The sequence below is a fragment of the Grampus griseus genome (assembly GCF_964374135.1).
Source record: "Grampus griseus genome assembly, chromosome: 1".
NCBI classification, from domain to species: Eukaryota; Metazoa; Chordata; class Mammalia; order Artiodactyla; family Delphinidae; genus Grampus; species Grampus griseus.
This window is the reverse complement of record NC_139017.1, coordinates 80,316,775-80,331,437: the sequence shown is the minus strand read 5'-3', so window position 1 is coordinate 80,331,437 and position 14,663 is coordinate 80,316,775. Positions and strand designations below refer to the sequence as shown.

At 42.4% G+C, this 14,663-nt stretch overlaps 1 protein-coding gene across 1 annotated transcript in view; it reads right to left on the bottom strand.

Moving 5' to 3' along the window:
- Positions 1–14,663, bottom strand: part of VTCN1 (V-set domain containing T cell activation inhibitor 1) — a gene marked incomplete at its 5' end in the record, with an annotated part of 61,286 nt that overhangs the window by 13,723 nt on the left and 32,900 nt on the right. Inside the window, 1 exon segment of the mRNA XM_082660978.1 lies at positions 7,088–7,152. Coding sequence (XP_082517104.1) covers positions 7,088–7,152 — 65 coding nt within the window.

Genomic DNA, 14,663 nt, shown 5'->3' with positions numbered 1-14,663 from the left:
GAAAAACTAAAGGGAATAGAAAAATGAGACAAAATGAAAGAAAGCTATCAGACTTCGTAGATTTAACAGAACCAGACCATGGATCTATTCAGCTCTATGCTTCAGCAGGTCAAGGGCCTCTATTTCACCAGGCTGGAGGGCCTCTAATGGAAGCCTTAGAGATGGGGCCATCTGGAGCCTGGGGTGGGGGGGTGGCAGTGGGACTTCTCAACTGCTAGAATTGTGAGAAAATAAATTTCTATTGTTTAAGCTACCCAGTGTATGGTATTTTGTTATGGCAGCCTAAGCAAACTAAGACAAGTGCCTAGTGCTATGTTTCTACAGAGAAAAATAATATTTGTTGAGTGAATGAATAAATGAATGAATGAAAGAATGAAAATTAGTAGAAATCAAAGCACTGTTTGAGATGATTCTATCCAAAATGATTGTAGGAGTAAGGAACATTTAGCTAGATTATCCCATCTAAATTTGGGGGAAATGTGAGTCAGTGAAAAAAGAAAGCAATGAAAATACACCATGATTCTCAATAAAATCATAGAGCAAGCATAACTATGTTAGAGCAAGGGTAAATTTGATTGTAGTTTATAAAGTTCCATTAAAGTTGAATTGAAAAATTACTTTTTAGAAAAAACACATGATTAGCACAGTTTATGGAGAGAATGAAATGGTAATGACATATCTTAGTTGAGTAATTATGTTACTGAATTAATTTTAATGTGTTGGTCTTGAGCCCACAGGTGGAGGATTTGTTGAAATATCTCTTAGAAAACTTAATGATTAAAAGTAGGCAGCTGTGGAGTGCCCCAGGGACCCACCGCAGGCTCTAGCTCATTTAAGGTTGCATTAAAGATGTGGCAGATGGAATGTGTGTAATGTTGATTAAATCCCCCCTTCTTGTAGCAAATCAGGAGGAGGAATAAAAGCCAGTGAGAATTTAAGAAACCATGAGGACCTGGCCATTGCTTTGCACCCAGAAAGCAATCAATAAATACTTATTTGTTAGGTGAATAAATGATGGTTACAAGTGATAAAATGAGATTTACTTTGCAAGCAACAGTATATAAATATTGCTTCTCTCAAAAAGAAATCTGTTTTCAATTTTGCAAACAAATATTGGCTCAAGGAGCTATGTTCTAGGAACCACAGTTCGGCCTAATATGACTCTCCAGACCTCCTAACCACCAGGGGCTCTTGTGTGGTTTGTTGAGGGTAAAAGGGCTTTAAGAGATGGTTAGAAGGAGCTATCTACTGATAGAGAATTTTGTTAAACAGGCACGGGTTTCAAGAATTCCATTGGTCTCTAAGATTCCATCAAACCTCTTTAAAGTTAGAAGTCCCAGCCACTTACTGAAAATGAATTCTGTAGCTCATGAGGGCTGATTACTATCACAGCTCTGGTCTGCGTGGGAAAAGAGGAGCTGTCAAAGGGCGGGAGCAAGCTGAAATTGGAACCATTTTGTTTTCACACGAGTGGGCACTATTCAATTGCCCTCTGCAGTAGGAGCAGGAATCTCTTGGGAGGTGGGGTTATAGGTAACACAAGGCAAGGATTCTTTACAGAAATTACGATTCTGGGTTGCCCAACACCACTGGATGAAACCTGGGAAATGAACTTTCCTTTGAAATGACTCAGTAAGACAAGTTCTGTAGATTTCAGTAGCACAGAGAGCATCCTCAGCTTCTGCTGCAACCCAGCTGTCCAGATGGGCACCATAGCACATGGTTTAAACGTGGAAACACATAGGCTTAAGCCTGCACCAGTGGAACCTGTGGTGGCACCTGTGGGTGCCACTCTTGCCAGAGAAGAGGGCAGGGTTGGGGATAACAGTTGCTCTTGTGAGAAGACAGCAGAAAGGATACTGGGCCAGGCTAGATAAAGGAATGAAGTAGGGAAGCTGCAGCAGAGCACTGGCGTTTGAGAACAGGTATCAGGCTGTCTGTGTTCAAGTCCCAGCTCTGCCACTCACTGGATATGGGACCTTGGGCAAGTTTTCTAACTTCTCTATTCCATAATTTTTTTCATCTGTAAAATGGGGATGCTAATAATAGTAGCTTCCTCAGAAGGCCCCTGAAAGGACTAAGAGATACAATACAGGTAAAGAGCTTAACATAGTATCTGACTTGCCACATGTTAAACCTTAAATCAATGATATTGATAACCATTATTAATTAGAATCATTTGGAAAGATTGCAGATCAGAGCACCGGGAGGAAATAAACACTTTACTAAATGCTTATAGTGACTCATTTTAAGTCAGTTAACAACCTTGAGAGGTAGGAACTACTGTTCTACCCATTTTATGAATAGGACAAAGAGGCTGTGGGGGATTCAATGGTTTGCCTAAAGCCCCGTATCTAGCAAGTAGTGGAGCCAGTATCAAACTCAGTCTTGTCTGAGTCTGTCCTAAGCCTATACTCCTTCCACCACATTTTGCTGATATCCAGGGCCAGACTGAGATATAGAGAGAGCCTATCCACTAAAACAGTATCCCCACCTTATGTAAAAATAAAAAACAATGAAAAACCATAAAACAAGTGTAAGAAAGGCCAACAGCTGTCTATTTTCTCAGATGACTACAGTGACAAAATACGTATCAATTTTTTTCCAAACAACTTCAGTGCTCCTGTTTTGGTGCCATTAAGCACATGCCTGATTGTTTTATCCAGTGACCAAAGATGGAGCATAATTAGGAGGCAGTGTCCTGTGGCTTCCTGCCCTGGCTTCCCTAACTTCAGAGGAGCTTCTGGGTGTGGCCAGGAAATAGTACAAGTTTTAGGAGGTGCTATGTGAATGCATTAATAATAGCAAATTATTATTAATGGCACTGATGGTATCAATGAAAACAATAACAGCAGCCATTTATTACACACGTATGTGTCTGGCACTTTATAAACACTTTCTCGTGTAATTCCCACAACGACTTTATTTTACCAGTGAAGTTCTGGGAAGTTAAGTCATATCCCAGGGGACACACAGTTAATGTTAGACCTGAGATTAGAACAACTCTGATCCCTAAATGTTTCTACTATACAGAGCTGTTCAAAGTCACCCAGTGGGTGAGTGATAGCACAGGGACTGGCAAATTATAGTCAGGGACCTTCCACTGCATCTCCCTCGTTCTCAAAGGGTCATCCACGAAGGCTGCCCTAAAGCCAGCCTAATGGGAGCTGTTCAGCCTCTCTTCCAAACAACCTACCTCAAAAGCATTTTATGTTTTATGGGGTCCACATTTAGAGCTTGTAAGAAGTGGAATGGCTATGAGAAGGTGACATACACAGCCTCAGGAGAGTTACAAAGAAATACATTCTTTTCTGTGTTTAGGAATATCTTTACATCTTTAAAATCTGTGTTCTCAGGAATACTGCCTGCAAGGCATACCAGAAAACACCCTTCTCTGCCACATCTCTGCATGACTGTTATCACTGGTATGGAGTGATGGGAAAGAGTGTGGGTTCTGGAAGCAAATTTCCAGGGCTTGAAACACAACTGCGCCTGCTTGCTTGCTGTGTGCAACTTTAGGCAATTTTCTAATCAGGACATAGTAATATTTATCTCCTATTTGTTGTGAGTGGTAAATCAGATAATATATGCAAACTTATTTAGCACAGTGAGGTGAACACAAAAAGGATTCAAAAGATATCACCATCACCGTCATCATTATCTACCCAATGCTATTTGCTTAATTTCACTGTCTTGTGTATTAATCCAGCTAACATTTTATCTAATTTACTTAAAGTGTGATAATATAATGCTCTCGGGTAAGGGTTATGGTCCTTTTAATAGAGGCAATTTAGAAAAATCCAACTAAACAGTGTTAAAGTAATAAACAGCCCACTTAATCCAGAATAGCCAGCTTTTACCTTATGAAATAGAAGGCAGAAAATCTTTCATTGGTGGTAGAGTTTTAATATTATTGGTGGTACACTGCTGAACTGAGTGAACTGTAACTTTTATCTATGTATTCACCCCTCCATGCCTCCGTCCACTTGTCTATTCAAAAAGCACTTAAGGGGCTTCCCTGGTGGCGCAGTGGTTGAGAGTCCGCCTGCCGATGCAGGGGACACAGGTTCGTGCCCCGGTCCGGGAAGATCCCACATGCCACAGAGCGGCTGGGCCCGTGAGCCATGGCCACTGAGCCTGCGCGTCCAGAGCCTGTGCTCCGCAACGGGAGAGGCCACAACAGTGAGAGGCCCGCGTACTGCAAAAAAAAAAAAGCACTTAAGGAGTACCCTCTGTATTCAAGGAACTGAGCTCAGTACCTGAGGTTGCTGTAGCTATGCCACAGGAAAAGGTATACGTAGCAAAATGTTGACTGTCACAGGGAAGCTGAAGTTATAACTAAAGAAGAGGAGTTAAGGATTAGTGAGGAAGCTACCAAAATGTATGTACTGATAGATTTAAAAGTCCAAAATATTTGCTTTACTAGTCAATATTTTATTTCTATATATATATATTGTAGAAGATATAGAAGTATAACATACATACATAAAGTGTACACATAATTGTGCAGTTTGAAGAATTATCACAACTTCTCCCCATGTACCCAGCACCCACACTGAGAACTAGAACTTTACTATCCCCCAGAAGTCCCCTCGTGCCCCCTCCTAAGGGCTGCTCTCTCACTCTTCCCAGGAGAATAATCATTATTCTGCCTTCTAATAGCAGAGGTTCATTTGCCTGGTTTTTATACAGAATGTACTGTCTTGTGTCTGGCTCTGTCGCTCAGCATTATGCTTCTCATATGAAAACGCACCCAGTCTGTCAGTCACCAGGAAATATTTAGAAGTTAAAATCACAACAGTGTCCCACGAGATCCAGTGCCGGTGAGGGCGTGGAGCACTGGGTCCCTTATACACTTCCTGTGAAGAGGGACTTGGTAAATCTCTTTGGAAAACTAAATGGCGGTATCTACTAAGGGCTGTTTATTGGCTTTCTGGACGTACTGTTTTGTGAAGTGCTTATTTTAAGATATTAGAAAAAGAATTAAAAGACAGCAACAACTAGGTCCTACTGTACAGCACAGGGAACTCTGTCCAGTCTCCTGGTTCAAGCCATAATGGAAAAAAATATTAAAAAAAAAAGAAGGTATATATGTGTATAACAGAGTCACTTTGCTATACAGCAGAAATTAGTACAACATTGTAAATCAACTATACTTCAATAAAAAATTTTTTTAAATAAAAAAGAATTTAAATGGATCATCACTTAAAAAAAAAAAAAATTAAGGGACTTCGCTGGTGATCCAGTGGGTAAGATTCCGTGTTCCCAATGCAGGGGACCCAGGTTCGATCCCTGGTCAGGGAACTAGATCCCATACGCATGCCGCAACTAAGAAGTCCGCATACTGCAACTAAAGATCCTGCATGCCGCAGCTAGACATGCTGCAACAAGGATCCCGAGTGCCGCAGCTAAGACCCGGCGCAGCCTAAATAAATAAATAAATATTTTTAAAAAAGAAAGAAAAGACAGCAAAACAAAATGGAAAGAGGGACATTAATAAAGATAAAAGCCAAAATTAATTAAATAAGAAAATCAGAAAAAGAAAACCAAAACCTGGTTTTCAAACTACTATAAAGCTAATTAACACCTGTAAACCTATTTTAAGATAAGAGAGAAAAAAAAAAAGATATGAGAGAGAGAGCGCCCAAGATTAGGAATAGGAAGAGATGAAATAAAGAAAAAACAAATTATAAAAGAATATTAGAATGAAACAGGCTAGTGAGCTCAGAAACAGATCCATTCGCATTTGGATACTTGATTTATGACAAAAATGGCACTAGTGAGAAGTGGGGGAAGGATAGTATTTTGACCAATCTTGCCACTATCTTTGCCCATGCACAAAATTATTCTAGATAGTTGTAGATATAAATGTGAGAGGTTAAACATTAAAGCTTCTACAAGATAACCTAGAAGAAAATGTTTATGACCTTGGGATAGGCAGACTTCTTAAACAAACTGGTTACAAAAAAACTCCTGGTATAAAGGAAGAGATTGATAAATTGGACTATGTTAAAATTAGGAACTTTGCTCATTGAAAGCCATCATTAAGAAGGTGAAAAAGCAAGCCACAGAGTAGAGGAGATTTTGCAATACACATAACCAAATTGCACCCAGAATATATAAAGAGTTCCCACATATCAAAAAGAAAAAGATAACCCAATAGAAAGATGGATGAAAGACAAAATATACATTTTTGTTGATAAAAGAAAATGGAGAAGGATGCTTATGTCTTTTCTAGGCAAACATATATACAACGAGTTTTCTTCATTTAGGCCTTGTGATTACTATTTAGTGGCAGCACACACACTGGAGGAGAGTGACACAGAGAAAAGACAGCTGGAACTATAAAAACTAAAGTTATGAAGTAACAGCTTTGGCCACAGACTAAGTTAAAATAAATGTGTCGTCCTGAGTCAGGCACTTTAAGGGAAATGAAGCAAACGACTTGCTTCAGAGAGGACAGCTGCTGGTCTAACTCATTCAATGTCTTAATTAATCTGGCATCCATAATAGATGCTTCTGAGACATGGTGTCCACAGAAGAGAAGACGATTCCTGCAGTTGACGTCAGTTAGCTGCATTCAGAAACTCGCCATCCATGCCGCAATGGCTTCTGTTTCCTACATGGAATGGCAGTTATGACCAGGATAAGGATTCTCATTAAGAACCCTGTGTACAAAGACTTGATATTCTTTAACACTTCAGCTGAAGCTTCATTGCAAAGGAATCATCTACTCAGGCCAGCCATTGAGAGAATGGCTCAGCCACAGCACTTCACCTATGGTCCCAGAGTGATATCTTCAGCACTATCTGGTAGACAGAACACTCTGATGGACATTCCATTTGATTCTCTCAACTACCTGGTGAGGTAGACATTATTTCCTCCACACCATACGTGAGGAAACTGAGGTCCAGGGAGTTAAATGAATAAAGTGCAGAGAACACAGTCAATAAGTAGAAGAACCAGTTCTCTACTCTGAAGTTTTCTTGGTCCAAGATCTGTGCTCTTGCCATTCTACCACACTGAATGATTAGGGACTTAGTGACAAGGGGGGAATGGATCAATGATAATGCAATAAATCACACACCTGAAATACCAAAACCGAGGATAAGTGCAATTGCTCCAGCCAGAATAATGATGGTGCTAATAATGCTGTGGAGAGAGAGGAAAACAGGAAATTACTTCTTCATTCCACTTGACGTGCTGCTTCGCAACCTGGGCTCATACCTGTCATTTGTAAGAGGTGTTACATAAAGAGTCTCAACGTTTTCTTCAACATAAGCTCTTTCCTAGAAATAGGTACCTTAGAAAGGAATCTCAGCGATCTCATCCCTGTCCCCCTGGGGTGCTGGGATAGATTGAAGGAGTGGCTCTTTTATCAGGCTATGTGTGTCATCGTTCCTCTTTCCAGGTCAGTGAAGACCATACACAAAGACTGCTGGGGAAAACCCGATGGCATTTCTGTAATGCCAGGTGCCACTTGAGGGGGGACTGGTTCCATCCCCAGCCCACCCTGAGCATTACTGCCCATCCCTCTTACATCATTAACCTATCTGTTTTGTCTCCTTCCATAGACTTTAAACTCCTAAGGACAGCGGTCATGTCTTCATTTTGTACCCACTCATCTCTAGTCCACTTCACCCTGCAGATCCTCGACAGGAGTTTGTTTCCTCTTATTAAAAAAGTAAGACAGAAAGTTTAGAAAGTACAAATAAGCAAAAATAAGACAATAAAGTCACCTGTAACTCCACCATCCAGACATAACAACCACTGACTTCTTGATGTGTATCTCGCCAGTTTTCAATGAGCAGATTAACAAATGACATTTGGGAAATAAACAAATAAGGAAGTATTGCTTACATTTACTGAGTGCTAGAATTACATAGCAGACATGTTGTTTTAGGCACCATTTATGGATTATGTCATTTATCCATGTGATAATCTTATGAGGTAAACAAATGTACTATGTCCATTTTACAGATGAGGAATGACACAGGGAGGTCAAGCATCTTCCGTACATTCACACGGTTGGTAAGTGGTAGGGCTGGGATTAGAATCTGTCTCCAGAATCTGCACGTGCCTACTTCCTACGCTGCCTCCCAGGGGTGAGGGCTCACAAGTGGTCTGTCCCTCCTCTCTGCCCAGAGGGGCCCATGAGGGGATACCGGCTTTAGCTGGTGAGAGTGACTCAGGCAGAACAGAAGGTGCAGGTCAGAGCTGGCATGGGGGCAAAACAGTTCCTGGGAAGCTTGCCCAGTGCTGCCTGCTCTGGTGCATAAGTCATCAGGTAGGTGTCCTCGGCCACACGTTCATTGCTGGCAACTCATACCCTACCCACACCCACGCTGATGTTACGCAACAGGCACGACAAAAGAAAGGCACAGAGAGGCAAAGAATGATGCTATAGAGAGAAAAGGGAAGCACGGGGCATTTTACTTGCTGCCCTGAATAGGCTCATTGTACCCAGCTCTCCTCAGCTCAGGGATGGGCCCACCAGAGAGAAACAACAGACTTACAAGAAACAATCTGAGTAAACAGTTACCCTGGAGGATAAACCCTCATGAGGTACAGCCATAGGGGCAGCAATTGAATAAGCAAAACGAAGCTTTTAATAATAGGGTATCTGCAGTTGATTCCAAGAAGAGGCCACATTTGACCACTTCCCCTCTCTTTATGCACCCAGGTGTGGCCTCAGATCTTACTGGTCCAAGTGTGTGAGAACAGGTGGACAAACTCATAGCAAGAGGTATTATACTATCTGGCTCTCTTTGACTACTGAGCTGACAGCAGACTTGCTTTTGTGACCCAGGAACTCACTCACCTTTTGGGTGAATTACTTCATCTCTCTGAGACTCCGTTTATCCTTAGAATGGGAATAAGAGTAATTCCTGCTCTACCTTCTGTGTTACAGGTTGATGTGTGTCCCCCTCCAAATTTGTATTTTGAAGTCCTAAGCCCCAGAACCTCAGAATGTGACTTTATTTGGAAATAGTCATTGTAGATGTGATTAGTTAAGATGAAGTCATACTGGAGTAGGGTGGGCCCCTAATTCAACGTGACTGGTGCCCTTATAAAAAGGGGGAATTTGTGCTCGCAGGGAAAGCACCATGTGAAGATGAAAGCAGAGATCTATAAGCCAAGGAACACCAACGTTTGCCAGCAAACTACTAGAAGCTAGGGGAGAGGCCTGGAACAGATTCTCCCTCACAGCCCTCAGAAGGAACTAACCTTGCTGACACCTGGACTGCTAGTCTCCAAAATAGTGAGACGATATGTTTTTCTGTTGTTACCCAGTTTGTGGTACTTTGTCACAGCAGCCCTAGCAAACCAACACAAATGGGTTGTTTTAAGAACAAAACTGACAATGATTGTTGCATATTCCATAAAGGGCTATTCATATGTTACTTTTTACTATACAAAATTTACTTGTGGCTTTTTGCTGCAAGCTTATTATCAAAAGCTAGGACTTAAGTCTGGAGAATAACCCTACTGGTGATAATGAAAATATCATAGTAGTTTGATATATCGAAAAAAGCACGTACTGGGCTTGGTGCTAAGCATTCAATGTGCATTTTGTCATTTGCTTGAATTACCAGATCCTGTTCTCCTTAATTTCTCTCATATTCCTCCATTTCTATTTCCACTGTTCCTGGTCACCATCATGTCTCACCAGCATCACTGTAACACTCTCCTGACAGCCCTGCTTCTGGTCTAGACCTCTCCAATCCATTCTTCACACTGCCAGAATCAGTGGTGACCTCAGAATTTCTGTGTGAGCGTGGCTTAGGGGAGATAACCTAGTTGAAAGCAAGGCCGAGGGTGATCACTGAGGCAGTATAATACTGTAATCACAAGCATGGCTTCTGGATCCAGCCTGAACAGGTTCAAGTCCCAGCACCACTACTTACTAATCGTGTGACCTCAAATTTCCATTCCTTCTTGTGAAGATTGAGTTAAACACTTTTAAAAGATCACCTAGAACGGTGTCTGGTGCATAGGAAGCTTTAATGATATTAGCTATTATCATTCTTGTTTTTCTGCTATGGTTATATAACAAGCACATGTTTCTAATGAAGTATATATTTTCTTGGTGGTGCTGATGGAAATGGTTGTGAGGACCAACTGTTACCCTTTGGTTAGCTACTGAGCTATTGGTAAGAATGATCACAAAACTAATCATTTTACTCCTCTGCTTAAAACTTCAAGTGCCTTTCTATTTCCCTCATGATAAAAATCCACTTTTTGATGTAGCCAGCATGGCCTTCCAAAGGGGGCCTTGCCCTCTCTCTCCAGCCTTGCCTCTCCCCACACTGCCCCTGGGGTCCTGCACTCCAGTCGCACTGAACCATCACAGGTCTCCCTGCTGCAGACCTACCCTCTCTAAGGAGGGGGTTTGGACAGCAGACACACTGAACAGACACCTGGATACTCACCAACAGGAAGGGGACAGTGGAGGTTTTAGGTTTCAGTCAAAGCAACTGAGCCCATCTTCCTTACCCCCAGGCCCACATGCTTCGCTCGCTGTGGAAGCAGAACCCTGCCGTCTGGCAGCAAGTTCCCTATCTAAGCAGAAATCACCTTGAGGTTTGTTCTGAGCTGGTATTCCCTTGGGAAACCACTCAACCTCCAGAGCCTTGCAAAGAGAGGCAGGAACTATCAGAGCAGCCAGATGAAATAATTCTTGTCTGCTGCTTATTAATTTTTTAAAAAGATGAATAAAATATTTCACATACGGTGTTCTTACATTGCTTTGTGGTTTTTACCTCCCCAGAATAATTTCCAATAACTGCTCTCCAGGAAATTTTTAATGCAAATCTGTGTCTTCTAACCACTGCACTGGAATTCACAGTGCACATCTGTTAGACCCTCCTGACAAAAGAGCCCAGATGAAAGTCGATGCCTTTGGAGGATTTGCTCACTTAATAAACATTTATTAAGTACTTACTATGTGAAAGACATTGTTCTGGGCAATATGGAGAAAGTATAGAGATGACGTAAACAAAGTGCCTGCCCTCAAGGGACTTACAGTGTAACTGAGGTAAAACACACACACACACACACACACACACACAAATAAAACATACACAAACATACAGATGCACACACACACACATAACACACCACTGTAATAAGACATAATGTGGTGAGGGCTTCCGTAAAGAGAGGAACAAGTTCTCACAGGAATTTTGGGGAGGTAGGAAGTATTTAAATCTGAGAGAAATAGGGAGAATCAAAGTGCAGTTTCGTGACCAAATTTCAAAGAAAGTAAAGAGAAAGGCTTTGTTCAGAAATATATTTAGCTAATCCATGCTGCAATACAGTCTCTCTCCAGGGCAGAACCAAAAAGAAAAGTGGTTGTTTCTGCTGCACCGCATGGGGTCAGGACCCAAGCATCACACTTTAGTGCTCTGGGCCGGGAGAAGGTGAGTTCAGTGGCTGTAGAGCTCTGCCTTTCAGGGGAGGGACCAGCCTTGCAGCCTGGGAGTCTGCAGACACATCCATCCTACCCAAGGATGGCCTTGCTCAGTTCCTTCACATGTCTTTGCTTCAGCTGCGGCCGCTCTCTGTGGCACTTGAAAGAAATGAGGCATTTCTATTAAGACATGTTGTGTTCCTGAAAAACCTCACATTCTACAAAATCACACAATGAAGGTAACAGGGCTGATGGGAAAAAATAGGGTTAAGAGCAGATTATTCAAAGTCTATGTGACTTTGTAATTGGTCTCTAAGAGATGCAGTAATCGGTACCTTGGGAGGTAAATTGGACGGCCAAAGCAGGCAGCCCACCCAGTAGGCCCAGAAGCTGCTTTGGGGAAAATTTAAAATGCGCCGAAACAATTGAGTCGAAACTCTGACTTAAGGTGCCGTGAGCCAGTGAGACTGCTGTGAAGGTGAGTGTGATGGGGGGAAGTGGAACCTGGGAGGTGCAAGGAACCTGGGATGTGTGTCTCTGGGGCAGGAGCCCCAAGGGCAGGTGTTCATTTAAAATTAAAAGAAAAAAAGAACGTAAAGCCACACTGAGCCCTTCCCACTGAAGTTGTCATTCTTCTCTGCTATTTCAGCTCCCCTTGCCTTGGAAAAAGTTACATGTGAACCAATACTATTTCCATGGTAAGCCATTATTGTTCCCCTATTTTCCAACCACATATGAGCTAATTAGTGCTCTAGAAATCTATATAGCAGCAGACAGACTGTATTAACGAATTACCAAGAAATAAACTGGGATAGAGGTACCTACCTCTTAAGGACAATTCTCATTGTATCAGAGGTCCATGAGGGTGATAAAACAATAGCTAATTCTTATTGGTCATGTTCTGTGTGCCAGCGCTATGCATACAGAGTCTCGTTCATTCCTTACAGCAATGCTACGAGGTAAGTACCACTATCTTTACCTTTTGACATGTGGGGAGACTGCGGCTTAACTTAAGTAAATGACCAAGCTCTCAGAGCTAGAAAATGGGAGAGCCGGGTCTTAAACCCAGGGAGTCCAACTTGTGAGCCTGTGCTCCTAAGAGCCACACTTCTAGAATAAAGTGCCATATGGCAGGAGGCTGCAAGTTTGGAAGGCTCCCTTGGCCTCACCCCTGCATATCTTCTTTCACTCCATGTCTGAAAACAAGGCCTTCCTTGATCCGCTACGCCACTGTGTAGAGCACTCATCCCAGAAGACGTCAGCTGCTCTTTGTTTTATTCAAACATTAATGGTTTCTCTGTTGTCCAGTTTCAGCCTCCTTCTCAAATACTTAGAAGCTGAGAGATACCACATTCCTTATAGATCATCAGCTTACCTCCACTTGTGTAACTGGTAAATGATGAACGCTCTGAAAATTAGATTAAGTTAGCAAACGTGGGATTAATCTGAATAAATTCTACTCTTAAATATTACAAGCAGAATATTTGAGTAAATCAGGTAAACGTTTGAATCAATCAAACATATTACTTTGTTCATAAACGAATAAAGTAACTAGGTTTATAAAGGAATGCTGAAATTGAAGACATTTATTTCAGCCTATCCAAAAAGTTTCTCTTTCTCTCTCTCTTTTTTTTCCCCATAAAAGGAGAAAAGGAATTATTTTAAATACTATATGAAGCACTGGGCTTCAAGGTAAAATTATGTAACTGTTTTCTAGATATTGATTAGTATAGGTTTTAGGTTTCTGAGAAGTTTAGATTGCCATGTACTCAAGTTCTTTTTTTCCCTGAAGAATCCAGGATGTAGGGTATGTTTCCCTAACTCTAAGTGCCTCTCCTTCATCTCTTTATATTGGGAAAAGCAAGGCGAGCGTGGATCCAGGGAACCCAGACCGTGAGCATCAAGAGTGGGGAAGAAATTGGCAAAGAGGAGGCGCTATTCCTTGCAGCTTGAGGAGCGTGTGTGGAAGAGGGCGCCCCCTTTCTGGGCAGGCCTGCTCTGTCCACGCTGCGGCGGTCAGCATGGCTTTGTGTTCGGGAAAGGGATTTTAGGAAACTGCATATGAGAGACTTGGGTGCTCTCAAGGGTCAGGTTGAGGCATCCTTTCTTCTTTCAAGCTGCCACTAGGGGTCGTGACACAGGGTTGTGGGGTCCTCCAAAGCACAGGCCCCAGGATTACATCATACGTGGGCCCCAATGCCACAAAACCAGGGAGACATGACCAGCAAATAGATTTCATCTCGTACACCAACTTCTTTTGAATGAATCTTGGTGGTGGCCTAGGATATTGTGTTGGAAAAGATTGCAAGGCTGCCTCGGGGCTCAGCAAGAGAGAGGGCCACCACTGATGAGAGATTTCTAAGTGAGCATTTCCAGGTGAGCCCTATCCCTGGGTTAACAGCAACACATGAAAGGGGACTTTAACCGACCGATCACTACGAACTACCTGAGTCTCAGGCTAATTTAATGGCAAAGTAGGGCAGTGTTAGCTGACACTCCAACGTCAGCGAACAGTCCAATGGCAGTGTTAGCTGACACTCCTCCGTGTCCATTTTGGGCCCTAGGCTTTAAGAAGAACACTGATGAACATGTATATTTAGGACAGTGTTTCTCAAGCTCAGCCCTATCGACTACTTGGGCCAGATAATTCTTGGTTGTCGGGCTGTCCTGTGCGTTATAGGATGCTGACAGCATCCCTGGCGTCTAGTTAGGATACCAGTAGCACCCCTGCCCCACTTGTGACAACCTAAAATGTCTCCAGATGTGCTACCCCAGTTGAGAATTGTTGATCTAGGAGTAACAGGACCAGGGTGGTGATGTGATTAGGAGACAAGTCTTTTGAAGAATAGTTAGGGAAACCAGGGTAGTTTAATGTAGACAGGACTAACTGTAGTGATGAACATTCCAAAACTTGAAAGGTCCTATACGGGCCTATTCTCCATCACTCTGGAAGCAACGAAGCCAGTAGGTGAAAGTTCTAGGAGGTTAGCTTTAGATTCGGCATACAGAGAAACTTTCCAACAGAGCTTTCTGGCGCTGGCCTGAGACTGCAGTTTCCCATCACTGTGTGTGGCGTACAAGCAGGGGCTGAGTAGCCACTTAGGGAGAGAAGTGGGAAAGGAAGAGTTTCTGGTACCAAACAAGGGTTGGAGCAATTCTGAAAGTCCCTTTCAAATACAGTATTATAGTTAAATGATTCTGTAATTTGATATTCCCTGGGATTTGCTCTGGCCTTGCCGTTGCCACAGTT